Raw genomic sequence first — 27,695 nt, 5'->3', positions numbered from 1 at the left:
CTCTGATTTGGCATTTCACATGCATGTAGTAAGGCAGAATTTAAACTGATAAAATACAGGCAAAACAGATGGTGAGCAAAGTGGTGAGAAAGAGCTAGAAGAAGTGACAAAATGAGGACTGTGTTTTATCTTTCCATGACTTGTGTGCTTTTGAAGAGAGTGACTGAGGTAACAGGACACGCCTGCTCATTCCACAGGTAGGACTTGGCAAGGCACTCTACACCTGGAGCCCCATGCCAGAGCTAGAAACCTGGGTGGTACTTTCCCAAGCTTTGTGCACAGAACCACTCCATCTTTTGCTGTGAGCCTCAGAATGGGCATAACTCCTTAGCAGAGTACCCTGCTGGCTTTTTCTTGCAGATACATTTTGCAAGAGAAGGGCAGGGCAAGGGATTTTAATTTGCTCTGGGTGGTAAAGCAGCAACCTGCAGGCTGGTAAAAGTGGTCACAGAACCAGAAGAGGGGCATCAAATGAGAAGCTGGTTGTACAGTAAGTAGAAATGAAGAGCAAGGATTGTGTTTCAGAAGGGACACACATTTATATGGAGGCAGAGGATTGGGTGTCAAGTTGGAGATTGACTCTTGGCAGTGATGGGGGACAGCTGGTGTCACGCTTAGGAAAGGCTTGTTTCTTCAAATGCTACTTGCTGCATCCCACACTGCTCATGTACTAATTGCTAATAAATAAACATCCATTTTCAAAGAAGGAATCAATCAATTGTCAATAAAGCTGCAGTGTCTCTTTCCCCTTTCTCTCTCATGGAGCCAATAGTAATATGTCGCTTTCCAAAAATGGCAAATTTTACAGGAGAACAAAACCAATATTGAAGAACTGATTTGTGAGGAGCTACAGAGAATGCTCCTCATGTCTGAAATGTTGTGCATTTTTGGATGGATCCCAGGGATACCAGGACCATGTGTGCACCTGCCTGTGAATCTACCAGGCAATCCAGTGCTATCAGCATCAATGAACAGTTGCAGCTCCTGCAGAAGAAACACTTCTGTTGAGTTCATACTGCTGCTTCCTTTCATTCAGCTCATTTATTCTATTTTTTGTTTCCAGCCTATAAATAAATGTTTACAGTGGAAAGCAAAGAACTGACAGACATTTCTTGCCTCATGTTTTGGAGGGAGGCTTATAACCAATAACCAGCCTCATACAAGGAAAGGGCTTGTGCTGCAGATTTTGTATGAGAATACCAAGAGCCTGGATTCAGTGCAGTGCTGTAAGTTCCCTGTGGGAAGAAGGCAAATTATTTATTCTTTCTTGATTTGGTACCTGTAAAATAGTCTTAGTGATAATCTCTGTCCATGTAAACTACCAGTTCTGTTTTACACGTGGTGGACCCTGATGTGGGAATGAGGTGCCCCCACTGGAGCAGAACTGGAGGGGCAAGGTAAATATGAATTCTGAGCTGAAATTTCCAAGCCAATGACCAGAAGTCCAGGGGTACTCTGGGATGTTTTACATAGACAAGCTTCTTCTGTGGCAGAGCTGTCCTAGCTGTCAGTCCCTGAGGAGCACTCATGGAGAAGTGAAACCAGGAATCTTGTGTGGCATTTCAGGAAGAACACCCTTCCAGGGAGGATAGTTGGGAAACACCTGGTGATGGTAAAGAGCAGAACAATCACAGAAGGATAACCTTCTCCATTCACCACACTGTTTCATTGTCACCTTTGTCTTGATGTCTTCAGCACAAATGCTCTGACAGTTGCTGTGGGCATGTGAGGAGAGCAGTTCCCTCCAGCTGCAGGTCACATCAAACAGCCCTCGTGATGAGGTGGTTGTTCTAGCTTGGGCAGTTCCCACAGGACTGCTCTGCCTTAGGCCCTTTTGTGGATGAGCCTCATTCTGCTCATTCTGCCTGTCCTGCTGCCTTTTCTGCTGTGAACTTGGGAGGGCATGGTCTGTGCATATCTAAACTTAGACCTATGAGCCACTCAGGTTATGTGACCCACAAGAAATTGTCCCTGGTGTTAGATCAGGCTCAATAACACCATCTGGTTCCTAAATTCTACCTGCAGAATTCATAGTGACATGTGAAAGAGGGAGATGGATGCTGGAGCTGCCCTGAGGCTAAAAGGCTTTGGGTTTAGTCACATATTTCATGGGAAAAAATGAGTGGTTTGATTTGAGAATGAGCTCAAGACAGGTGGTTATATGAAAATAAATTGATGGTCAGTGTTTAGATTCCACTGAGCATGTCCCTCTGCAAAAAAGCCCACTATCCTAGCTGGTATTTTTTGCTGAAAATCACAGCAGAGAGGCCAGGGGCATGGTGGATACAAGCACTGAATGAGACTTTTCCCCCTTCCAAACAATTTTTCTAGGTCTGAGCTGAAGCACATTGTCAGGGCAGCCTGAAGGCTGCTTGCATTTTCCCTGGCTTAATTGTACCTGTTTTGTAGCTGAACAAAGGACTCTGCTTTCCAGGTTTACTGTTTTCATTCTGCTTATAAGGATTTTGGTCAAAACAGAAAGATGTTGCTGTTTAGAAGGAACATAAATAATTAAATTGAGATACTCTGGGGAATATACCCCATAAGGCTGGATTTGTTGAATTTAAGTAGATCATAATAATTTCCATGGCAACAGACTCTGCTGTCCTATATACAGAAAGGGTCTTTCTCATAGGATCAAATGCAGAGAGGAAGCTGCTGTTTTAAAATATACCTTAAAAACACAGACACTGAAGTAAGAGTAAATTGTTTCCTACATAAATACTGTAGGAATTTTCTTATGCTTGTTATACTGTGCTCACCTCTTTCCATAGCTGTCAGAGTGCAATCAGTCAAACCCATCCCCTGCTGACTCTAATGATTTAGGAGAACCTGAGGTCTAATGATGCTTTCTCAGGATATAATCTATCTAATAGATATATCCATATCTGGATATTTATATAGCTGTAACTGTCATGAGCCTGCAACACAGACTTCTGAGGTCATTTTGAACAGGTCTGCAAAAATCCTTGTGTTCTACTGCCTATCCTTGCGTCTGCTTGTGATCTCCCCTCTCACTGGGCTAAGCAAAGCTGGTTTCATCAGTATTTGGACAACATTGTGAGATGCTTGTGTATGGTGTGTTCTGTTACAGCTGACTCTAAGATGGGAATTCTTAGCACCTGAACATTTAGGGATAATTGAGGAACCATACATTCACTTAGAAGATTTGGAGATTCTTCAGTCCATCAGGAATTGCACAAACTCTTTTCCTCTAATCTAGCAATCAAATAAGTGTATCATTTCGTGTGCTCAAAAAAGCCTTACAGCCACATGATCAGAGTCACAGAATCTGTGTGAAATGAAGTGTGATCATCCAACCTAAAATGATGGAATTCAACAGAAAACTTCTTAATGTAACTTTCTAAGAAAGAAGTCACCGTACATTCTCTATTTTGTACATATAAGTAAGCTAAGTGGTCCATTGCCAAATTTTAGCAAGAACTGCCACAAAAATTCCCAGTCCTGGTTTGTGGTAAACCTGAAGAATTAAGGCTGGATTTTCTGCAAACAAACTAAATAAATAGCTGAGAAATGCTGGGTCCGTGCAAACCTCAAAAATTTTCTCATCCCTAAGGCAATACCAGAGCTTCAAGTTGTGTCAACTGGTGCAGCTTTGCTGGGATCAGTGAGCAGTGTAAATCTACCCAGGTGGGAGACCTAAGGTTGTGTTCATAGCTGGGAATGGTGAGGGTCTTGTAGAGGGTGCCAGCTGCATCCTAGAAAATTGAATATTACAGGATAGAAGTTGGCCAGTTCAATGGAGGACTTGTGTTCTTTATGAGCTGCGAGTTAAACTGCCCTTTGAGTGGTGACAGATCAAGGATAGAGGGCTCCTAAAAGCACAAGTCTGTCAGGACAGATACTTTATCCTTTCATTTCAGTATTGGGAATTTCATCCCTGAATAGGAATATGGCTTTACCTGTGCTTCAGCAACCAAAGCCAATCGAATGGGCCATCCCAAAGCCTGTAATCAAAACACCTCTGACCTCAGCTCTGGAACTCTGATGAGCTTCACTACTGAGCTTTTCTCTAAGAAGTGTTAATACCCACTGAAAGCTGAGGATGAAGAGCATGACCACCTTCTCCTTAGATTCAATCTAAAGAATCCTAATGCCTTATTGCACCCTAGCACATATATTTTTAAAGCTACTTTAATCACATCAGACAGGTAGAAACTCCGTAATCTCTCATGCTTCATGCCTGTACCCGTGTGTGAATCTCTGTTGCAGAGGATGCTGGCTAACCATGGCTGCTGCCATTAGCTCTGGGCTCTCATCCCTGATCCTGGTTGCCTTAAACCAGTGCTGCTATGCAGGCTTTCAGGACCTGGGAACCCAGCAGCTCACCAACAGCCATTTCCAGGGCCTGAGGGCATGTGACGTAGGTGGTTGATGATAAACACCCTGTGCCTGTTTCTACATATTGTTCCTAGATCACTGCAGAATCAGCAGAGCTGCCTGAGAGACTGACACTGAAAGATCTTGCCTGCTGTCCCATGAGGCAGGACACACATTTTAAGTTTGTAAATACTATGCCTGATTTTGCATGGTACTTTTAAGTGAACCAGTCTGCTTTCCATGTAGTTTGTGGTAATTCATTATTAATTCATGTAAACCCATTCTGTAAAATCATACCCCCCACCCCCAAAGATTTACTTATAGATTTGATATTTTTCATCTCTTTGATATAGTGTGTCCTGAAGTTTTTGGACGCAGATGTGCTATGCAGCCGCTGGAATAGCTCAGCATTCTTTTTTAATTATTATTCTGCTGAGGTTTGCAGATACTTGGCTATAGCAAATCAGTTCCCTACTCAAACACTATTACAATTTATGTATTTTCTTGAAACCAAGAAACCTCACTCTGGGCAGTCAGACCATAAATGGCTGAAGTCTGTGTAAATCCAATTTTCCAGATACATTTTGTACAGCTACATGTGTTTGAAACAGTTCAACCATTTCATTTCAAAATAGCAATGCTTTGTTTAGAGTCTCACTTGCAACATTGTCATCCTTCTGTGTGAATCCCCTCGCCTGGGAAAGAGAGCAAACACTGGACTGTGGCATTTAAACCAGCAGTATTAATGAATAAGAAATGATGGAAATCATACATAAGATAGCACACAGTGTGGGCGTTCCCACAAAAAGTACAAGCTGCCTTCTCAAGCAGCTGCTTATTTAGAAATCTCTGAAATGGTCCCAGAAGAATTGGCTGTCTTCTCCTTTGCTTTCCTCTCAAGTTATTTCTGTGAAGTCTCCATCTGGCTCCTAGGCCTCAGTTTATAGTTTATTTTTTATTTTATATTTTGAGTAGCTGCCAGCTGAAAGGTATTTGTGTGAGAGGGAAGGTGAGAATGGAAAAAAGGTGAAGTCGCTAAGCCAAAAGAAAGAAGAGGGGCAAAGCCTTTTCTGTTCAGAATTGTGCAATGCACTGGCTTTTTACCCAAGCCCGAGACAAAGTGGTATTCCTCATGGTGTAGGAATGGATCTGTGCCTGTGTCACAGGCTTTGATCTGAACACATTTGTGTTTGGGGAAATGCAGAGTAGGAGAGAGTGGCATGACTTATCCCTTCTACTCTCTAAGGCTCTCAGCTAAAGCCTGAAATTCAGAGATGTATGAGAAGTCTGGGAGAGATCAAAATTGAATGCAAATGGGAACATGACATCTTCTGTCAGAAGGAGGATTGAGTATCTGGGTAGCAGTACTGCTGTCTTGAGGCATTAAAAAAAATGGAGTCAAACCCCTTCATAGCTTCATCAAATTGTGAAAATGGATTTTAAATCCCAACTTTTATAATATGTGCATATATTGCATGTATCTGTGGGCATCAGATATTTTGATTTGTACTCTGAACCTGCAAGGCTGTGTGCATGTTCTTTTCTGAGAAACTATTGTCTGATACTTTATTTTGAATGGAAATGTTCCTGTAATTGCTTCCAAGAAATCACCTGACGAGAATAAATGAGCAAATGTGGGAATTGCTAAGATGTCCTCACAGTGAGATTGTTTCCCTGTGTAATGATGGAGGTGGTAAAGGCTGGCACAGAAGCAGTGCCTGGAAACTGCAACTTCTCTTTCTAGATCTCACACCGCCTGGGCTGTGACCAAGCTGCTGATTTCCAGTGGTGAAAGCCATTTAATTTCCAGCATGGTCAATTGAATGTGTAGATATTTGTCATTTCAGGCTTTTCTAAAGGTTTTTACCCTAGGTATCTATTTGTCCAAAATCTACAATTGTCAGATGTCGTTGTAAAGCTCTCAGTATGAGGTGCTGTGCCATGAAATGCTTTAGCAGATGCCTGTCCTCACTGTGAGTCCCACCTGCTCTTTAGGTAATAGCTGGTTGTTAAAAAATGTAATGTAGGAGAATAGTAGTTGTGCTTTGAAAAATGGGTGGAAGTGAAAAGAAACCCCTTTCTCTCTCTTATCTTTAGTTAAAGACCCGAACTTCACCTACTAGAATATCACAGGGATTGAAATCTAGTCTTTAGTGTAAGAGGAGAGTGTTTAAGCTGTTAAGCTTCAGGGAGAAGCTATGGTAAGATTGGAAATTAAAAAATAAATTGAATATTGGTCAAAGAATACAAAACCTGGAGGTACTTAACAAGATAAAATTATTTGGGAGGAATAGGGAAGGAATTGTCTTTTTGCAGCAGAAATATATTCAGCTGGGAGGTGAATCATGATGTAGGAAAGTTAAACAGATGTAGAGAGATTTCAAAGTTCAGAAGAGAAGCCTTGCATTTTAAGAAACATCCCAGAGTGGCTAAGAAAATGTGTCTAAGTTCCAGTATTTCTGTCTTGGTGTATATACACCTGTACATATATACTCTTTGTTGAGCAAAACCAAAGATATTTTAGAATGCTCTGTACAAATTGCATGAGTTGTATCTGTCCCACAGACCTGCAAAGTGAATTGAAAGTCAGAAATATTTAACCTGAGCTGCAATAGTGGGCAATACATAAGTGTTACTGAGGGGATGGGCATGAATTTTGGAGGCTGAATCTGAATCTCCACCTGGGGTATATTAGTCCACCCACACTCTGTGCTGGTATGCTCTGAGCCAGAAACAGTGACAATATTCTGTCCAACCCCAGCAAGTTAAAGGCAGAACAGATGCAGCTTTTGTGTGTCAGCACTGCGTGATGGATGTCCAACCAGAGGAATGCTCAGCTGGGCCGATGTGGAACCAAAATGTACAATGGGGTTCTGAGAACTCTATTTCCCAAACACTTGGAGAGAACCAATTGAAGGTGGAAATACTTACAGAGGTGCTGGTATTTCTGTGCCTAGGGTACTGCTTTGTCCTTAGTTACAGTCCTAGAAAGCCTCTTAGAATGATTAGATCAGAAAAATTAAAGATTCCTGGACCCTGGGGTGTGTATTTGTCCTGCTACTAACATAGGTCAGCCCTTCAACGGTGCTGAATATAATTTTTCTTAGGATCAGTTTCATTTAGTCTTTCTTCATTTAAGCTGAAAATACAATTCTTCAACTTCTAAAGGATGAATTTAGGGGCTCTGGAGGAGATTGTCATTTAAGAAAGCCCTTTAAATCAATTTTAGCTTGATCAAGGCTTTGCAGCCTCTGATCCTTTTAAAAATTATCATAGCATGGCTATTAGCCATGTATGGGTAATTCACTTTCCCTGTGAGGTTCCCAGCTCCAGCAGAAGAAAGGATGTGTCATTTTATCTCTAGATATATACTGTGGTGTTTGGCATAGGGGTAAATAAGCTGATAATGACCTCTCTACTCCTGGCTTTCAGTAAGAATAGATCATGCTACAACATTACCATAAAACCATTATAATGAACTGCACAGTTAATGACACAAAGCCTTGTATGTGAGTATGTGGCTGTAGAGATAAGGGAAATCTAGCTGTTCCTCTAGCTCACCAAAAATGGCTAAGCAAGAGAATTAAAGCAGTGTTTGTAAATATTCATTTCATTTCCCTACCCCTCTTTTTGAAGCTTTTTGCTAATAGTACTCAGTCTGTGTTAAGTCCCAGAGTTAAGACAGTGTGGTGCTATTCTTCACATGCTTCCCTTGGCAATCAAGTAGGTAATCCCCAGCTTAGCTCCTTGGGGACAGCAGCAATTGCAAAGGAAAGGTTGTGCTGGGGCTGAGGAAGAAGGTTCTCCAAGCAGCAGGGAAGAGTCTCCTCATCATTCAGGGAGTGGATCCCTGGTGCTTCTGTACTTCTGATCATAGGAATGATGTGGTGCTGTTCTCTTCCAGGGACAGACACAGGGTTAGATTCGTAAGAGGATTATCCAGCAGGTTGAAGAAAGTGATTGTTCCCCTCTATTTGGCAACTGTGAGGGGATGTCACAGTTGCTGGCTGGAGCAGAGTATCCCATTTGAGTTTCCCTGATATAAGGAGGGCCCTGGCAAAGTGCAATGAGCCCAGTGGAAGAGGACTGGAGCATATGGAGCACCAGGACAGATGAGTGGGATGTTTGCTCAGCCTTAGTAAGAAATGGTGAAGGGGAGATGTCATTGCTGTCTTCAAAAATGTGGTGGATTGTTACAGAGAAGGTAGAGCAAGGCTTTTTGTGGAGGCACAGCAAAAGGGTGAGAGGCAATGGAAACAAGTTGCAGCAAAGGAAATTCTGATTAAACATAAAGAAAAGAATTCTTCAAAGCAAGGGTAAGTAAACACGAACAGGAGTCCAGACATGGAGATACTGAAAATTTGACTGGACGGGGCCTGGGGCTCATGATTTCTCTCTGGCAGGCGTTTGGTGCTGCTCCTTTGTTCCTGGGTGAGTCTGGTTCCTCCAGATTCAACCCTGGAGGAAGTGCTCTTGCTCTGCAGTGAGCACTATTGATGGAAGCTCCGAAGCCAATGTGCTGGGTGCTGGCTGTCCCATATATTCTCCAGGAGAACTTCGGAGGTTCAGAAGGTATTTTACATCATGACCATTGTGGGTGAATATGTGAAGGAGAAGATGCGAAACAGGAGGTGCCGCTGTAGTGTCATTTTGGTGTGCTTTTCTCTTCATGTGTGAGCCCTAGTCCACTGTCTGCCCATGCATCCCATAGAGAGTGTCATACCCCTGTAGGTACTAACCACCCCCAGTCTGTGAAGTGCTCTGGGGAGCCTCTCCCATTAACCTGTCATGATGGGTGTCACCCCCATGGGGCTGATGCTGCCCTGGGACAGCCCTAAGAGGTGCCAGGTCAGGGTATTATTTAGGCTCTCCCACCTGCTGTTTTGTACCACTTATCCTAGCACTATGATTTAGGATTAGCCACTAAACGGTCATTTTTCTTCTAATTTATTTTAATTAGAGGCAAATAGTTGTCCTGGTAGTTGAAGCTGAATTCAGGGGTGTAGCCAACAGATCTGATTGATTACTCATCAGTGGTCTGTGGCTGCAGAACAGAGGTGTGTTTCCTTCTGCTTTCCTCTCCCTTCTGTCTTGGTTAGACTGGAGGCTGCTCTGTATCAGTTCAGCTCCAGCTGGAGATCTCTCCCTTCGTGTTTATCTCAGTTGCACCATGCATTTCATTACAATGCTATTATTAGCTGTATAAAATGGAGGGATTAAAAAGGATGAATGAAATGAGAAAAGACCCTGGAGGACAGAACTATTAAATTCACACTAGAAACCCTTGTAAAATACATGAGAGAGACTAGAAGTCTCTCTTTTTTGAGCTTCTTGACAGTTTCTTGTTTTCCTTTGTTTTAAAATAAAAATTATGCAGGTCCTAGTAAGAAAGCAGGTGCCCAGCCACTCCCTAAAATGTTTATAGTACCCAGAAGAAATACCACTCTGTGTCTGTGGGCCAGAAAGAGAAACTTGGTCTGCATCGCCTGTGAACTCCTGGCAATGTCGCAGCTGTTAAATTTAGCATGTGGCATTCTGATCCCCATGCTAACCAAAGCATGGAGCTGGGCTGAATATTCTGAAATTCATCATCTTGAATTCATCTTGCCTTAGCTTTTCTACACTCTTGCTTTAAAACTGGAGTTGAAAACTGGGAATTGTTCATGTTCCTGATATGAGCTTTCTGTTTGATTTTAGTAATTCTCACTTCCTTGTAATTTAAAATAGATATAAACCACTAATGAAATAGAAATAATACAAAATCAGTAGTAATGCCACTAGCTTTGATATTCATATCAATAATATTTATACTGCACTTTGAAATCCTTCTTTGAAAAGTGTTATCAAAATGAGAAGAAATGTTTTAAAGATGTGTGTGGGTTTTTTGTTTATTTGTTCACTTAACTAGGAGGTAGATATTGGCTCTGGAACACAGAGGTTACAACTGAGTTGGGTCCCACTTGTTTTCAGAGGCTGGTCCTTCAAAATGTTTGGTCTTCTGGTTAACGTCCTGGAGTCCTCAGAGATGTAGGAAAGTCAGTTCCTGATGGAAGGAGTGACACTGTTTGCTGTTGATTTACCAGCATCCACCATATCCACCATACTAGTGGAAGGTGGCCCTGCCTACCACAGGGGGGTTGGAACAGAGGTAAGATTTCACCTCAGGCTGTTTTGCACCAAGCTGGCCATGACTATGCCTGATACCTGTTTCTCTGTCAAACTGCTCTCCTTGGCTAGGGGAGAGATCTACCCTGGGTTTCTGTCCTTCTCCAAGAGTTTGTGGAGAGCTCCAAGACCCAGTGGTACTCACAGCAGCCTTGGGACTGCTTGATTTGTTACAGTGGATTGAATCATTGGTAATCTATGGAAAGTCAATGTTTTTCATTGCTTTAGCTGAATATTTGGGCCAAAGAGATCTTCTGGTTTAATTTTGAAATTACATTGAGCTGAAATACTCCTTGCATTTAGTCAAGCACTTCTAGTAATGTTCTGTCCCTGGGAAGCTGGAGTAACAATACTCTAAGGAGATTATGTTGCAATTGATTTGGATGTGTTATAGTTTCATTTAATTTTTTATTCCTGTTTTCTGTCCCATGAGTACACCACAAGAAGTCTAAAACTGCCTTTCGGTGAGGGGTAGATGAACAGGAGCTTTTGTGTTTCTCTCCACTTCCTCAGACAGTGGTAGCACTTATGGTTTGATGGTGGAAATCTTCCATACCCTGAACTGAGTTTTCAGATAGTAGTAGGATTGTGCTCTCAATTAGGATTTCTGTACGTGGTTACACTTCCTGAAAGGTGATTCACATAGTATCAGTCAAAATAGTTCTAAAATAATGCTTCCAGCCTGATGTGGTTTTCTATGAAAATAATGCAGGGCTTCTCTGTTGATAAGCAATCCATATTTCATACCTTTTTTTAGCCTAGAAATTAGTTTGGTTAGGTTATAAGTTTTTCTGTTCCTTTTCATATCATGAGCCTACCGTAAATCTGTAGTCTAACTCACAATGCAGATTTTGGACCATCTGTCATCTCTGGAATATAATATCAGTGCTTCTAAAAAAGCCTTTTCCCACATAAACATCTCCCTCTCCAGAGTCAGGAAAAGCAGCCCTTCCCATCTAAAACATACAGTTTAATTTTCAAATTGCCATTTATTTGGCTTGGAAAAAGCCAAAGCTCTCAAAGCCGGAACTATACAGTCAGTACTGGATAAGGAAAACATCAGAGCGGTCAGACCCTGAGCCCTGCCTCTTTGGAGCAGTCAAGCTGGGTGAAGATCTGACCCGGTCACAGAACAGGAATGTTTTCTTCTCTAAAAGGCACAGATTTTATTGCCCTCAGTATCCCACTTTGATGAATTATTTCTTCTTCCCCAAGAGAGTGATGAAGCCGTGGGCTGTGCCAGTGCTGGGAGCGTGCTCGGTGTTGTGGGCTGTTTTCTGCTGCGGTGCTGCTGCGCTGGAGCGCACAGAGGGGAGCAGCAGTGGCAGCACAAATGCCTCTGCCGAGGCCCACTAAATATTATCTCTTGTAGGCAGCTGCTCAGAGCCCCTTGGGGTGTGCCAGGCACAGTGTTTGTGTTGACTGCAGCTTCTCACCGTGGGTCAGGGCCCCACACCAGCCCCACACACTCTCCACAGAGCCCCCCTTTCAAACATTGTCTCGGTGACAACAAATTCCCCTCGCTCATCGGCGCTCTGGGCCTGGCAGCTCTGCTGAAGGCAGAGTGAAGTAGAACAGACCAGCTTAGTAAATCTCTACCTGCAATGAATTTGCTTCCTAAAATAGCTGCAGAGCCGTGGGGTTTTTTTATAGCAGCTACACGGGCATTTTCTGTTCTGAAGGACTGGAAGAAAGCTTTAAATTGTTGGCTTGTGTGTAAATGGAATTCTGCTTGAGTTTGAAGAGAGTCTGGAACAGTAACCCTGGGAAGGGTTAAGTACCTGCCTAATCTTGAATGGACTTTAAATATGATACTCAAGGTTGTCCATGTAAACATAAACCTGTGAAGACCCTTCACTGCTGGTAGTTTTTCTAGGAATGTCAGGCTTTAGTAGGCATCACGTGCATTATCATAACAATCCCAATATTTAAAAAGGTCTCTCCATCAGTAATAGAGTTATTTTTGCACTTCTATCTTCTTCCTGTAAGAGGAACTGTGGAAAAGGGAACTTTAGACTAGTCTGAATGTAGGATCTCAATGTGAGTAAACGTAATAGTTCACAGAATCACACAATCACTGAAGTTGGAAGATACTTTCAAGATCATCTCATCCAGCTGTCAACCCAGCACAACCATAATCACCCCTAAACCATAAAGTGCCACATCCAGATGCCTCTTGTACATTTCCAGAGATGGTGACTCCACCACCTCCTTGAGCAACTTATTCCAGTGCCTAACTACTCTATAAGTGAATTTTTTTTTCTAATATCTAATCTGAACCTCTGCTGGTGCCACTTAAGGCCATTTTCATCCTTTCATGGTAGGCACAGCCGAAGAGTCCCACTCCACCTCACTACAACCTCCTGTCAGTTCTAAAGAGCAGTGAGGTCTCCCTGAGCCTCCTCTTCTCCAGACTGAACAATCTGATTTCCCTGAGCTGTTCCTCATAGGACATGTCTTCTAAGCCCTTCACCAGCTTTGTTGCACTTCTCTGTACATGCTCCAGCACCTCAACATCCTTTTAGAAGGGACAGACTCAAAACTGAACACAGCAGTTTAGATGCAGCCTCACCAGTGCCCAGCACAAGGAGACAATCACTTCCCTGGAATTGCTGGCCACACTATTGCTGATACAGGCCATGATTCCATTTGCCTTCTTGGCCACCCAGGCACACTGCTGGCTGTCAACCAGCATCCCCAGGTCCCTTTCTGCTGAGCAGCCTCTCAAACCACTCTGCCCCCAAATGCATGGGGTTGTTGTGACCCAAGTGTAGTTGTGTGACAGCTCCAGGCTGGCCAAGGCCAATTCCTCCACCTATCCATGCTGCTGTGTCTCTTCACTGGTTTGTGCCTGGGCATCTTCCAGCTCCTGTGTGAGGAGTGCCCTGGCTGAGGAAAGCTAAATGGTCATGTCAACTGGAGAGGAATATGTGCTGCTTTGGGAAGAGGAAGACTGCTTAAATTAGAAGCATCAAGGGCAGTCCTTGACTTGCTGTTTCTGCTGGAAGGTCAGTCGGGTGTCCCTGTGCCCTGCAGTTACGCCGGGAGGAGCGATTGGGTTTCGTCAGCCATTAGGTTGCATTAACCAAGATGAGGTTTCACTTTGCTTCTGTAGTAACCTGGCTGAGAAGTCACAGGTGGATCTGGATGGAAAGCAGAGCATCTTTGTGTTAGGTACAGAGCTCTCCTGGGTCTGCCTTCTGCTTCCTTGGTGCTGTGGGTCTGTATGGTGCTTTGGAAGTGTGGATGTGAGGACATGGTCTCAGCAGATCAGAAGAGCTAAGCAGGTCCCCCACCAAGGAGATGCAGAGGAATGTTTCCTAAAGCAGAGGGATGTGCTGGGTGGCTGTGCAGGTGGTGCTTTACCTGCAAAGGCACTGCATGACTGGCTGAGTGGCATGGGCACATCTACACATTTGTCCTTGGGCACTGAACCAACCCCACAAGGATGTTTGATTCAAGTTGCAAGTGGAGTTTGAAGTGAGTCTAATTTGTCTTGGGAGTATCAGGACCCAGAGCTTTCCTTGGGGGATATTTTTGTCATGGGTATTCTCAGAGTGTATCAGGATGTCAGTCTGGCATGGTCAGGTATCCACATCTCTTGGGGCCCAAGGTGGGGATGGTGTCAGCTGTCACCCTGAGGCTGAACAGGGAAGTTCCTGACTTCCCTGGAGCCACTGTTCCACTTCACACTGACCACAAAGAATTTGCAGGAGCCACCTCCTAGGGAATATCAGCCCAGAACCTCCTCTGCACCTGGTGCTTCCTTCACCCCAGCCCCTTCTTGAATATCAGTCATTTGGCCTGTCCAGGGACTCAAATTAACCCTTTCCCTGACCTTTTGCACTGCTTATTTTCACATCCCCAACTGCTGGATTTCAACTGGGAACCTTCAGTGCAAAGGCAGTGCCATTTATTTTTAATCTGTGGCACTGTGTGAACATTAATTAGGACTGATAATAAGGAACACAAACCTATTGGCACCCTTCTTGGTGATATCATTGAGGAATGCTGGTGTGGTGACAGCTCAGCTGCTGCTCTGTGTGTAAGAAGCATGCACTAGCCAGTGAACATGTTGAGGAAATAGGAAATATCTCAGTGATTCCTAAATGTGTCCACCCCTGTGGCAGAAGTTGCCATCTTGGCTGCTGTGTGCTGATGAAATGGGAACATTAGTTATTTATGGGCAAAACAAGGCTGTTCTATTTGTGTTGTGGTAGTACAATGTTTTGTGTTTGGGCAGCCCAAACACTGCTGGTGGCATGGTAACTAGAGGAGCAAAACTTGGATGGCTTGGGACGTAGACAGCCCATGCTGGTGTATTCGTAACAGCGGGTTACCACCCAGAAAATATCCCTGTGGTTAAAAATGCTCAAGGGAGTGGATGTGCAGGCATTTCTGGAGGTAACCTGAGTCCTGGCAAGGACTCCTGAGAATCACTGAGAGCCCTTCCATTTATTTCAGTGGCTACTTCATGGAGTGTGAGAGTTAATTTTGTGGGTAAATGACTTTCCATGAGGAAAGCAGCATCACCAAATCAGAACTCAAGATGTTGTGTGGGACCCTTCCAGGTCATGGTAGCAGCTCTGAGGCTGTTCCCCAGGCTGTAGCCTAAATTCTGTCAGGAATACTGTCACATCTGGGATAGCCTGTGCTCTGTGATGGTCAGATCACTGCTCCAGTAGATCCAGAGAAGGAACAGAAGGATATAATAGCCAAGTCTGACTGTTGCTGTCCTGGTAAGTGGAGACAGAAGGAGCTTTGGTGATGGTGCAGCTGCTCCCCTGGAATATGACAGGGTTTGCTCAAGAGGAGCCAACAGTTCAATTGCTTTACTATTCCCCTGACAATCAGGAAACCCCGCAATATGGGAAGGTTCATCCTTTCCTGTGTCAATTAATGGTAAACTTGAATAATGGAAACCAAACCCCAAATCCTGCATAATGTAATTATATAAATAAATGCAGTTCCTCCATTCCACATAATATCTCCTGGAGATAGAGGGGGTTTCTTCCCTCCTTTTGCCTTTGTTCTCTTTATTGAGTTGAGCATCCCCTTACACTGCATCAGGAGAAGGAGTGAATAATCTGTTACTTGTCTTTGTTGCAAAAGACACAATTACAGCCTTTACAGTCCCTCTTATGGATCTTTCCCACTGCAGTTCCACTTTCCTTGTCTTTCTCTTTCCCCTCCTGCCTTTGCGTGTCCCTTTTGACAAAGAATGACCAGAAGCACATGTAACAATCCAGACTGGGGTTTGCTGCTGCTGAGGTGCCTAATAGGATTATGAGATTTTCAGCATTAATCCTTATCCTATTCTTTAGGCAGACTAACCTTTTACTTAGATTTTTGCCTCCTATTGCACAATTATTTGACTCTTCAGTGATTTCTTTACAACTGCTGTTTTGTCCTTTTTCAAGGCGATTCTAATTGGTGTAGACCTCCATCATGGAGCAGTGTAAGAGCTGTAAGGCTTTGTAGTTATTTGTTTAGTGCTGCAAGAGAGATTTTCCTAACTCACTGATGGATGTCATCATTTCCTTGCCTCTCCCTATACCCTGAGAGTGTGTGCTTGCTTTAGCCCAGACTACAGAGCATTTCTGTAGCTTTAAATGTAGCAACTACTCTACATCAAGCTCTGGGAGGTTTGATGATCAGGATATCTGCTTCTGCACAGAAGGTAAAAGGGCCAAGGCTTTCCTGGGTACATGGCTCTTTCAAAGGAGCTTTGAAAGATGGAAATGGGTGGGGAGGGGGTTGATGCTGCTTTCCTAAGGAAATGAGACTTAAGTAGTCTGTTTTTCCACTGCTGCAAAACTTTTGGATCTGAAAGTGGTTGTGGCCAAATAGATGGGTCAAAGAGGTCTCAAATATAAATTTTCGACATTGTTCCTAAGAATTAGCTGCTGGATAGGAGATTGCCTCATAGCACTGTCTGCCAGGAGGTAGAAGCTGCAGTGCTGACTCCATAGGTAGGTCATTAATTTGGCTGGCCAGCACCAGGCAGACAGACAGTGCCCGTAACACAGAGGGAGTCACAGCTCATCCGAGTCCCAGGTCAGCTGGCAGCTTTGGGAGGGAACTGAGGGGCAGTCCTGTGATTTTGGGGATGTGTGAAGAAAGCTGAAGGTCCTGTAGTCTGGTTCAGAGAACACCAGAAGTGTTGCAGAAGAAGAATATAGAGATGAGGAGGACTGGGGACTTGGTGTGACTTGGGCTGCTGCCTCTCAAACTGGCGGCTGTCAGGATGACTGCCAGGGAACAGCTTGTTGTGGAGGTGATGTGGACTGATGTGGAATGGAGGAGCAAGGAGCACAGGAGCTCCAGGATGTGGGAGAATACATAGAGGGAACAGCAGAGGAAGAGGGTGGTGGCACTGCAATCATAAAAGGAGAGAAGGGACCAAGGTGGGATGTGATGAAGGAGCAAACCAGCAGTAGTTAGGAACAACGTTTTTCAGGCATGGAAAGCAAAGTTACTTCAGCTTGTTAGACTGGGAGAGGGGGTGATGGGGACAGGGGAGAGAGGTTTAAACACTGGTGCATCTGAGTGGGGTAGAGACCACACAGAGGAGGTGGAAAGGAGACTTGGTCAAGGAAAGACTTTATGGCTTAGGCAGAGGGACAAAGGATCAGCCTCGGGTTTGTGTATAGCGTGCAGAAGGAGTGATTTAGCAACAGTCTGAGCATGGGGATGAAGGAAGGCAGGAATCAACAATAACTTAAATTACACAGGAAACTTGGATGAGGGGGAAGTGAGAATTATTGTCTTCAGCAGGGTAGAGGAACTGAGGGAAGAGATAGAGGATTGATGTGTGTGTTTGAATTAAATCAATTGTACTCAACCCTGATCTAGAGCCAAGCAAAGTCAGTAACTTCAAGACATTTTTTGGAACATCCCTATATGCAAATATTTGTCTTAAAAACCCTGAATATGCTTTACAGAAATGCCCAAACATCTTTTGTCTTCCATTTGTAGAGTTTACCCAGAAGTTAAATGACCCCAAGCCACTTAATAAGCCACAGCAGTGACAGGACTGGCTTCCAACATTCCTTAAAACAGTTTTCAGTCTGGTAAACCACAGCAGTAATAAATGTCCATATATGCACACAACACACTGCAAGGCAAATCAGTGAAACTCTCAATCTCCAGTTTAGGGAGATCACATCACCTTATTAACTGTCCCTTGCTCTGCGCATGCAAAATTACTGCAATTTCCTTCCCTTCCAGGACTTTTTTCCAAGTATTTATTGTCTGCAACTAATTATTTTCTAGTGTTCCTATAAACCATTTGCTGCCTCAGGATCCAGTGACTTTCTGTTACCAGCACAAACTGAGGAAATGAATATCAATCATTCAGTGATTATTTGCAGGAAATAAAAGCGTGAGATAGCAGCCAGCCCAGGCCAAGAAGGAAGAACAGCATTGCAGTGCTTTTTATAAGGAGAGTCAAAAATATTATTCATGTGCTCAGCTGTTATTTTCTGAATATTGTAGCTTTCTTCCTTTTTGTGAACTCTGCCTTCTCTGGATTAGGTCCTGCTACCACTGAACTCGGAATATTTGTTATTAGCCTCAGTGAGAACAGGATCAAGCCATTGTCTGTGTGTTTGTCCTTGCCTTAACCCATGTTGCTATTTGGTGGGATACTGCAAGGAACAAAAATGCTTTTGGTTTCCCAGAGTCTTTCTGAGTGTTTGTATCTGATCCTTGCAGATAGCACAAGCCCCTCTGGGTGAAATATGTTTGGAGCTGATGGCTTCCAGCAAAGCTTTTTGAAGCCAGTGTGAAGCCTCTGTAAAATGTTGAATCTCCTCACTCAGTAGCTGCTTTTCTGAAGTCTGCATTGTGCTTCAAGTTCTGCTAAGCCATGCTACAGTGAGCATGATGAATAGCAGGCAAATTGCCTTCAGTCACTGCTTTGGAAATCAAGATGTGTGCTGGCTCACCCCATTCTTCCATAAATACCTTCATGAGCTCCGGGAAGTACGATGGTGCACCATATCCCAGAGTGTTAATTTTTAATGTCTTGTGCACGTAATGGACTTGACTGTAATTATGAGTCCCATGATACGCAGTCACTGCTGGCAGGATGGAAAAAGATGACTGCAGGTCCGTGTCGCTCCACAATTAGGGATTGGAACATTGATCATTTTCATTCCCAGGAGCAGAGGAAACAGTTGTATGAATTTAAAGCAAAAGCTTCAACAGAAAGATGGGTAGTTGCAAGCCAATAAACATTGCCCTGCTATCTATTAAATTTAGACTTTGCAGCATCATCCTCCTGCATTGAATTAAACTGACTGAAACCTGGGCAGGGCAAAGTGGTTTTGACAAGCCTATGCTTATGTCCAGAATAATCCAAGTGAATAAGCATGTAGGCAGTGATGCAGAGAAAACCCAGGATAAAAAATTCTCCACGTTTTTTTCTTGGTAGTGCTATTTTTAACTTACGGATCCTTGTTTCTTCCTTACATGAAATCTTGAAGCTGACAGCATCCCTTTCAGACTTGAAAATGAAAGGAAGCTGTCTGAAAGAACAGCAGAGCTGGGATTTTTAGGCCTGATCATGTTGGCATATCTTGGTGGGCAGATGCCTCCTCCTTTCCTGAGCCCAAACTGACTTTACTGAACAGTGCAGGGTTCTTTCTTATACCAGGTTTAATGTAGGATGAGGCATCCAAACCCTTGCACGAGTATTATTTGGATCCTGCTTTATCATCTGTCAGCTTTTCAGAGCATTGAATAGAGGTAGAAGGGATTTTAGATAAATAATTCTCTCTCTGAAAGCCATATTCCCATATTCCTGGTGTCACAGTAGATTGTTTCAAAATCAGATTTTTAATTTCCTTTTGAAAGTGTGGTGGTGGCCTTTTTTGTTTGGTTTGGTTATTTTGTTTTGTGTGTAACTCATAAGGTACAGCTTTGGAAACCGTTGCAAAAGGAAAATCAGCCTGAATCTCTGCTCTTCATTCAAGTCACTGGCAATAGCTGCTCTGAATTCAGTGATGCAAAATCACTCCTGTACTGCACTTAATGTACTCAAGCTTAAATCAAATCCTAGCACTTTTTACCAGGGCAAAACCCACACTTGAAATACAGGAAAAAAAAATCTTTCCCTGTGAGAGGAAATGAATTTAATCAGTTTATTATTTGTTTGGTTTTTTCCAGGCTTATATTTGGCACACTTTACCCCGCATATTATTCTTACAAAGCTGTGAAATCAAAGGACATCAAAGAATATGTGAGTAATGAGGTTTGTGGCTGTGCTGGGGGGTTGTTTTCTAAGATTGCTCCTCACCACATTGTGAAGGTGTTGCCTGTGTTCTGGGAAAGCTCATAAAGCAGTGCAAGGGGCAGACTGGCCTGAAGGTGGGCTGGTTGATTGCTGGGCACAAATGAGACTTGGGTTTTTGCTTCTGGCTCCTGTGCAGAGCTGATGTGCTCCTTGACAAATGTGTGCTGTTCCTCTGGTGGTGAGATATACAGCCGACTTAAAAGGCATTTGGCATCCTGAGCTTTGTGTGCTCTCCTTTGTTTCTGAAGAGCAGCATAAATCAAAGCCTTTTCAAAAAGCCTTGAAGCTTTAGCTGCTCATTCAAAACAAGGATAAGAGGAGGCAACTCGAAGTACATATGACTGAATCCTCAGACAGAAACATCCTTCCTTGCAGAGCGACCTATTTACAGGCAGGTCTGGAGCTGGGTGTGCTCTCTTTTTTCTTTTTGCTGAAAAATCTTCCCTGGGCCCTGGTCTCTAAAGGCATATGGGGCAATCAGGGAAAGTGAAATATGGGAGAATCAAAAGCACTTGGATGCTGTTGGGGTCCTGTAGGATTTGTAGTGCCCTTCACAATCTGAGCTCTGTTAACTTCATTGAACCCAGCTCAGCCTCCAGATCTTGACTCTTCAATCCTCTCAAGATCCCAGGGATAACAAGCCCATTTTCTCATCTGGATAACAGCATAGATGTCTATCCCATTAAATCTTTAGTGCAAGCTCAATCTGGGACTCATTGTGGCTGCTAAGAGTTTTGTTTATAATTTTCCTCCTTCAGAAGGTGGTTTTGGGTATTTTGAGAATCACAAGTGTTACAGATCATAGCAGATACTTAAGGCAAAATGTCTCTGCAGCCCTTGCACAGCTGTGCCTCTCAGAGCCTGTACATGCTTTGCTTGAAAATGCTGAAGACATGCACAAGCATCTCCAAGCAGGGTCTTCCATTTATACTTAACGTTTCCATAGTCCCTTTCTGGAAGGTATTTTGTTGAAGGGTCCAATTCCTGTCGGAAATTTAATTGTAAAAGAGGAACTCGCATCAGACACTTGTGGTTGTGACGCAAATGTGAGAGCAGCTGATCTAAGACCTGATCTGCCTTTACAATTGATTTCAGTTTAATGCAGCAGTTGTGGCAATGTATCCATTAAGGCCTGATTAAAAAAAAAAAAAAAAAAAAAAAAAAAAAAAAAGAAGTAATAATTTACCCCGACACAGGAGGAACCTTCATTTATTAGTCAAAACTTATAGCACTCTAAAGTAATTTTATTCTGCTTGCTAATAGTAATTTTGATAGATGTTTTAGGCTGATCCAAGCCCATCCACACCAGGTCTTGGTTTGTGTTTAAAAGTTTTGCTGGCAGTAAGGTCTAACTGAGAGAGCCATGCTGGCACGGAGGCTCTGAGGAATCAGTTATGTAAAATGTCTGGCAGAACCTGCCCTGAGGAGATGATGCTCTCAGGCATTTGGCAGTGCCGTTATTGTTGTAACACTAAATATAAATATACACATAAATATAAATCCCAGGAGGGCAGTTATGTAGCAGAGGGACAGGTGCTTAGGAGATAATTCCAGTACCTACAGGGAGATGGAGACTACCAGTACTGTTCCCACTGTACTGGGGAGAAGATGGGGATATAATTTCCAAGCTGGTGAGATCCAGATTTGTTGATGCCTCCATCTTCCATTCCCCAGAGCAGCACCTGGTGTAGGTGCCCCTCTTGTACTGTCTTCCCTCCAACCTCTCCTTAGTCTATTGCAATTATACCAGCCTTAGCTAACATGGTCCAATTCTCTAATTCATGGATTTTCATGGATTTTACTTCCTTAAGCTTTCTAACATTCCAGCAAAGCTGCTTAGGGATCTCCGTTTTCAGATACACCTAATTAAACAACAGTTGTCAGTTAAATTAACAGCCTTTGTCTGACCATCTTTTTCCATCCTAAGAAGAACCAATACTACATACATCAGAACAGTTGAACTGTGCTTTTAAATACCATTTAGTGCTCAGTGACAGAAATTCCCAAATTCCTGAATTACTTGAGGTACTACAGTTTATCTGACCAAGTCACCATCCCCAAAGACTCTGTTGCTGTGGTTCCAAAATAAACCATCTATCCATGACAGTGGAGCTTCCCTAGCTGAACAGAGACAGCACAGCACATGCTCTCACTACCAGTGTGAGGTAAAACACTCCTCCCTAAGCCCCAGGCAAGGGATTTAAGCTATTGCCTTTGTCCTTGTCACTGCACTGGGTGTGGGTGGTAGCAGGCACAGCCACTTCAGGGGTGCCCCCTGATTCAGTACATTGTAGTGAGTTGATTGTGCTCCTGAGCCCTGGATTATGGGATGGGCTGTTGCCTCTTTACCTTTTCCTGGCTATAGATGTTATGTAAGTAATTACATTTTGTCTTAACTGGAGTTTGGCCAACAAATTATATTAACATTTGCTCTTAACATGAGCCAAGTGAGATTTTTAATGCCCTGTCACAGGGCTGTCATGCTCGACTGGCCAGTGGAGTTTCTGTAAGGACAGAGTCAGGCTGCTCTTCTTTTCCTGAGACCAGTCCTAAAGGCCACAGTCACCTTCCCAAGGGCTGTGTAAATCTGACACGTGTTATGTGCTGAAGTGGGGCAAACTGGCACCTTCAAGTCCACAGTAATTGCTAAATACACAGCAGGGAGGGTGAGGGGGGTAAGAATTTTTTTCCTGTGAGAGTTATTCTGTGCACTTGTGCCTGTAAGAGATAGTTTGAGACTGTTTTTGTTTACCAGGTCAAATGGATGATGTACTGGATCATATTCGCGCTCTTCACGACAGCAGAGACATTCACGGATATCTTTCTTTGCTGGTAAGCACCAGAGGGGAGAGGCTCTTTGGCATGAGATGAAAAGAAAATGGAAATGTTTACAAGGGGAAAAAAGGCACCCAAAAGTGCACTGACTCCTGTAACAGGGGTTCAGCAGCTTCAGGTGCATAGAGGGTTTTTGTCTGCAGGAGACATGCTTCCTTCTCAGTGCTGTCACAAGAAAAACAAGAAAGAAGTGGAAGGGGCTCAGTGGTATCTCATTAGTGGGAAATCATTACTGGAGTCTCAGGCCCTGCCTGTCAGAGAGGCACAGCTGACTGCCCAGCTGGATGCTTGCAGAGGTCGTCACATAAATAACAGTTGATTTAGCTACAGGCAGAGCTCTAGATGTGCCTGGCTGTATCCTACAGTAAATACAGAGACTGTGGATCAGGTACAAACAGCCCTGCAGCACAAGACTTTGTAGGTTGTTGTGTGGGTGGTTGTATCTGAGCTGTTTTGTCAGACCCATTCTTGGTTAGGCTGGTTTGATGGAGGACAGTGACAGTTCACACTGATGTGGCTCTCTGGTGCCAGTGGAAGGATTCCTGGTGGCCTCTGTCAGGATGAGAGCACATAAATACCCAGTTATCAGATTCAGTTCCTTTTGGATGCTCAGGTTTGGAAGTGTTTGTTGCTTGGTTGCCCTTTATAGTAAAGCCTTTCTACCAGAAACCAGTGAGATCAGTAGACTTTAGGATGAAAATTTAACTGTAGTGCGTGGCACTTACTTACAGCCTGTTCCTGCATAGCATGGCATGCCTTGAGTGAGTCCTCCAGACAAGAGAAATCAGGAGAACTTGGCAACATGTCAGATCTATTGAAAAGGAGATAAAAGACATTATTGTCTATCTAATTTTCATGCAGATCTACCTCCCCTGTGTTCATCTGGAGCTTTGTTGTTTTTAGAGGATGAATTATGTGGTTCTGTCAGGAGGAATGGCAGAGGGCTTATCCAGCCTGTGAAATTGAGTGTGCTGTAGAGATCCTCACTGAGGTGGGAGATCAGCCTGGCACATTCATGCTTGGAGTAGAGCATTGCAGAGGCTGCTTGGGTCAGACCTGGGTGCTGGCTGGCCCAGCTGGCTTGTGGCAGTGCTGTGTGGCACAGCAGGAGCCTGTCTGAGTCCAGCTGGGCTGGTCCACAGCCACCACAGGTCTCTGCACTGCTCTTACTTGCCCCTTCCTACAAAGGGTAACAATCGTTCATCACACTGCTGGCAGCAACATGCCTGCCCACATGAAGATGCTGCTGGCTGGCCAGTCTTGAGCCTTGGGCTTTGCCCTCCAGAAAAGTCTGGATAATTTAATCTCAGGATGTCCCTGGCTGCTTGTTACAGCTAAAGCATGTCCTGTTGTTAATGTCCTCCATATTTTGCAGCCCTATCTGAAAGTCAGTGCAGATCTGCACTTTTATGATGCTTGGACAACAAAGGTTCTTGTATTTCAGTTTCAGTCATGTAAGTGTTATCTTAAAAGCTGAAAGGCAGAGAGATAGGAAGTGCATAAATATATCAATGAAATGTTGGTTTGCTGGTTTGTTTTTTGCTCTCTGACAGTGACTGGGGATACTGTGAAGGCAGTAGCTGTGATCTTTGCATTTATAAAGCTCCTCTTATCACACAGCAGAATCTCTTCCAGACCATTAAATAATGGTCCTGATAACCAAGTAAAGATTCACCCACATGCCTCATTGAGATCTGTTCAAAACTGAGTCATTATGCTTTAATCTTCAGATTCCTTGGTAAGCAAAAGTTGCCTTGAGCTAGGCTGGCAAATCCCTACCTGTGCTGAGCATCTCTAATTAAGGGCAGTGGTTAAACTGGGAGTAGACAGTAACCCTCTTTTTCTTCTAGGTTTCCATTCTACTATGAACTCAAAATAGCTTTTGTAGCTTGGCTTCTGTCTCCATACACAAAAGGCTCCAGCCTCCTGTACAGGAAATTTGTCCATCCAACACTGTCTTCAAAAGAAAAGGTAATCACAGGTGCCTGGGTCCTCTCTGGGTGGAACAGAACTATGGTGTGTTTATTCCAGTCCCTGTATCATTCATTTTCATGGAAGGATTGGGAGTTGCTGATTCTCTTCCTCTATCATTTGATCCCCCACCTTTTGGTTGGTGTTTTTGCTCTTTGTGGTTGTTGTGTTTTTAAATACTGGCATCTGTTCAGTGCACTCACATTTATTAACTCATCTTTGTGCAGTGGAGAAGTTGGGAGGGAGGGGGATAAAAATACCTCCTGAGCTGCTTTATATGTACTGGCTGATTATAGCTAGGGTGTTCTGTTGTGGCTGGATATAACAAGTAGAGAAACTTGGTCTGGCAGCCAGGACTCCTCAACTTTGTTCCCAGCTCTGCCTAAAACATTGTACAGCAGTGAGACAAACAGCCCAGGCAGTCTAAAATGGGCTTAGCAAGCACATGCCTGGCTGTGTAGTGTGGTGAAAAAAGGCAGGTAGCATATTGAGGTCCTGAGTTAAAGAATGTCTTGCTCAAATTAAGGATGCTAATTTTGGGAGAGGGACGTTACAGCTTGGATCATTTGCCTGCCTAGGAGATTCCTGTGGCTGTGAATGGGACACTGTCAGGCAGATCCATTTGGCTCATGTGAATTAATGGGCCAAGAACAGCTATTGGTCATATATCAACATGCAAACTGCTGAGTGAATAACTGTTTTCTGCATTGGCAACTTGAAAATGAAAGCTCTCTGTTTAGCCACAGGCAGTGCAGGGAACAGTTGGAGAAGGAGAGTGGGGACCAATCCCTTGTCTTTGCTTCCCTTTGCTTGTGTTTCTCCCAAGTAGGGCTCATGCATTTTGAGTTGCCACCTCTTGCCTATGGGGAATAGGGAGAGCAGCCAGCAACTCCTCACAGCCTCCAGTCCCTACTAATGCAGCACATCCACCAGCTGAGTACAAGGAGTCACTGCCATCATTATCATCCAGACCCTAATGTCTTGAGGGAGGGAGGATAAGGGCAGGAACCTCCCTAATGGTTTCACTGTATATTGAGCAGCACCAAAGCCCAGAAGCTCTGGGCCTACCAATTCCACGGGCATCTGAAGCTGGGGACTGCCATGATGTGCAGAGATATCCCAGATATTTCTGAGACCACCTGTCCTGGACACAGGGAAGTGCAGCTTCAGCTGCCCAGTGTGATCATATGATTATTTTTAACTATGAGGCAATCCCGTTTGTCTTTAGAGTGCGTGGTTTGCAAATGGCTATCGGTCCATGCTGCTCAGGCAGATTTCTCTTGCTTCCAGGACCCCAACTTTGGGTCCCAATCTTCCACTTGTAGAATAAAGAGTTCCCAAGCCCTGCAATGGGAGTTACTGCCCCCCAGCAAACTCTTCCTCTTCGCAAATGTTGGCTGTGAACTTCTCTCCAGCCATGGTGGAGGAAATGGGGGACATCTACCTCCATAAAGGATGACCTGACTCTACCAAGAGTTTGAGGCTGGGAGCATAAGCCTGAGCTTGCCCTTCTTGTGCTTTTTTAATTGTTTGTTTTGTTGTCTGCTCTGACAGGAGATCGATGACTGCCTCATCCAGGCAAAAGACCGGAGCTACGATGCCCTTGTGCACTTCGGGAAGCGGGGGCTGAACGTCGCAGCCACGGCTGCCGTCATGGCAGCTTCAAAGGTAATGGTGTGGGTCAGGATGGTGACTCATTAACATCTTATCTGCATCCATTGCCAGCAGCAGGCACAGGGGGAGGATGGTGGGGGTAGGGATTCTCTCACTGATTTTGTATAGTGACCTATAATTTGTGTAGTGGCAGGAAGGAGGATGAAGTTCACGAGGACTAAAAGTTCTTCTGTGAGGCGTACATGTAACATCACAGGTGTATAATTCTCTGCAGAGATGTTTATGTAAGAGTGAATGGGAAGTGGCAGTAGTTGCTTTTGGAGGACGAGTAGATATTGGATGGAGGGGGTTTCATCTGAAGGGGTGTATCCTGTACTCTCTTCCTGGCTTAGAGTCAAAACCAGAAAATAGCTGTTATCTGTTGTTCCTTTTCTTGCATAAAAGCTGCAAGGACTTGATAACTGCATTTTGGGGTCCTGCCCTCTGGCCATGGGCTATCATGGCTTAGAGTCGATGTGCACAGTGTGTTTTGGGGGTGAGGCTTGGCTACAACACGTGCTGCAAAAGGATAGTTAGAAACATATGGACAAGGAAGGTACTGGTAGTAGGAAAAACATGAGAATGGGAGTTGAAGGAAGATATTTTCCTCTGCCAAATGCTTTTCCTATGACCTCAGGCACATCACTTTAGTATGTCTTGGCCTTACTTTCTGTAAAAATGCATCCTTGGGAGGCCAAATACCATAAAGTCTATAAAGCCTGTTGAGTGCAAGGTGCTACAGAATTGGGGAGTCCAAGGGGTGTGCCATGCTTATGGGATCACAAGGATATGCAAAACCCAAAAATTGCCTCCCTTTTCCCTGCCTAGCATTGTGCAGACTATGTTGTCAGGCCTGTCTTCTCCTGAACTGTTGTTCTTCAATAGAGAGGCTCTTCTAACCTAGGGACTGTGAGATAATCCAAATCTGGACTGAAACCTGGGATAAACGTGGAGCTAGGGTAGTGCTGTATATCATATGGCCAATGAAATAACATTTTTGTGATGCCTTCAGGACACTTAACACTTTTGCTGCTGCCCTGTAAGCCTGAAGAAGTCACACTGGGGACATAAATAGGCTCTAGGAATGCCAGTTTTGCAGCACTGCCTTTGCTCTGAGCCCCTTCCTACAAGGTGCTGCAGACTGTCTGTGCTGGAGCTGTTTTTAGGACACAGTGAGAAACTATGTGTGAATCCCAGAGGAATTCTGGCTCCTGTCTAGGTAGCTCCTGAATATGAGAAGCTCAACAGTAACCCAAACCCACAGTGCCAACCTGTTCCTCCATCAGGACTGCAACAGTGTCTGCACCAGCTGTTCAACTGGAGCGAACAGTCAGCAGCAGTTTTCCTTCCCACTCTTCCACTTTTCTGGTGTTTCTCTTAATAATCTCTCTGCCTTCAAATGTGGCTCCAGTGGCAATGGGGGAAAGAGGGA

At 44.0% G+C, this 27,695-nt stretch overlaps 1 protein-coding gene across 10 annotated transcripts in view; it reads left to right on the top strand.

The window, feature by feature from the left end:
* The window catches only part of REEP1 (receptor accessory protein 1), an 85,256-nt gene that overhangs the window by 25,173 nt on the left and 32,388 nt on the right, over positions 1 to 27,695 (top strand). For all 10 annotated transcript variants that reach the window (XM_069014711.1, XM_069014719.1, XM_069014710.1 and 7 more), the window contains exons 2-5: positions 19,678 to 19,750; positions 22,560 to 22,636; positions 24,490 to 24,610; positions 26,165 to 26,278. In XM_069014711.1, coding sequence (XP_068870812.1) covers positions 19,678 to 19,750; positions 22,560 to 22,636; positions 24,490 to 24,610; positions 26,165 to 26,278 — 385 coding nt within the window. The remainder of the gene's footprint in view (positions 1 to 19,677; positions 19,751 to 22,559; positions 22,637 to 24,489; positions 24,611 to 26,164; positions 26,279 to 27,695) is intronic.

This window comes from Aphelocoma coerulescens, chromosome 4 (genome assembly GCF_041296385.1).
Source record: "Aphelocoma coerulescens isolate FSJ_1873_10779 chromosome 4, UR_Acoe_1.0, whole genome shotgun sequence".
Classification (NCBI taxonomy): domain Eukaryota; kingdom Metazoa; phylum Chordata; class Aves; order Passeriformes; family Corvidae; genus Aphelocoma; species Aphelocoma coerulescens.
Note: the sequence above shows the minus strand (reverse complement) of the source record. Positions and strands in the feature narration are given on the sequence as shown.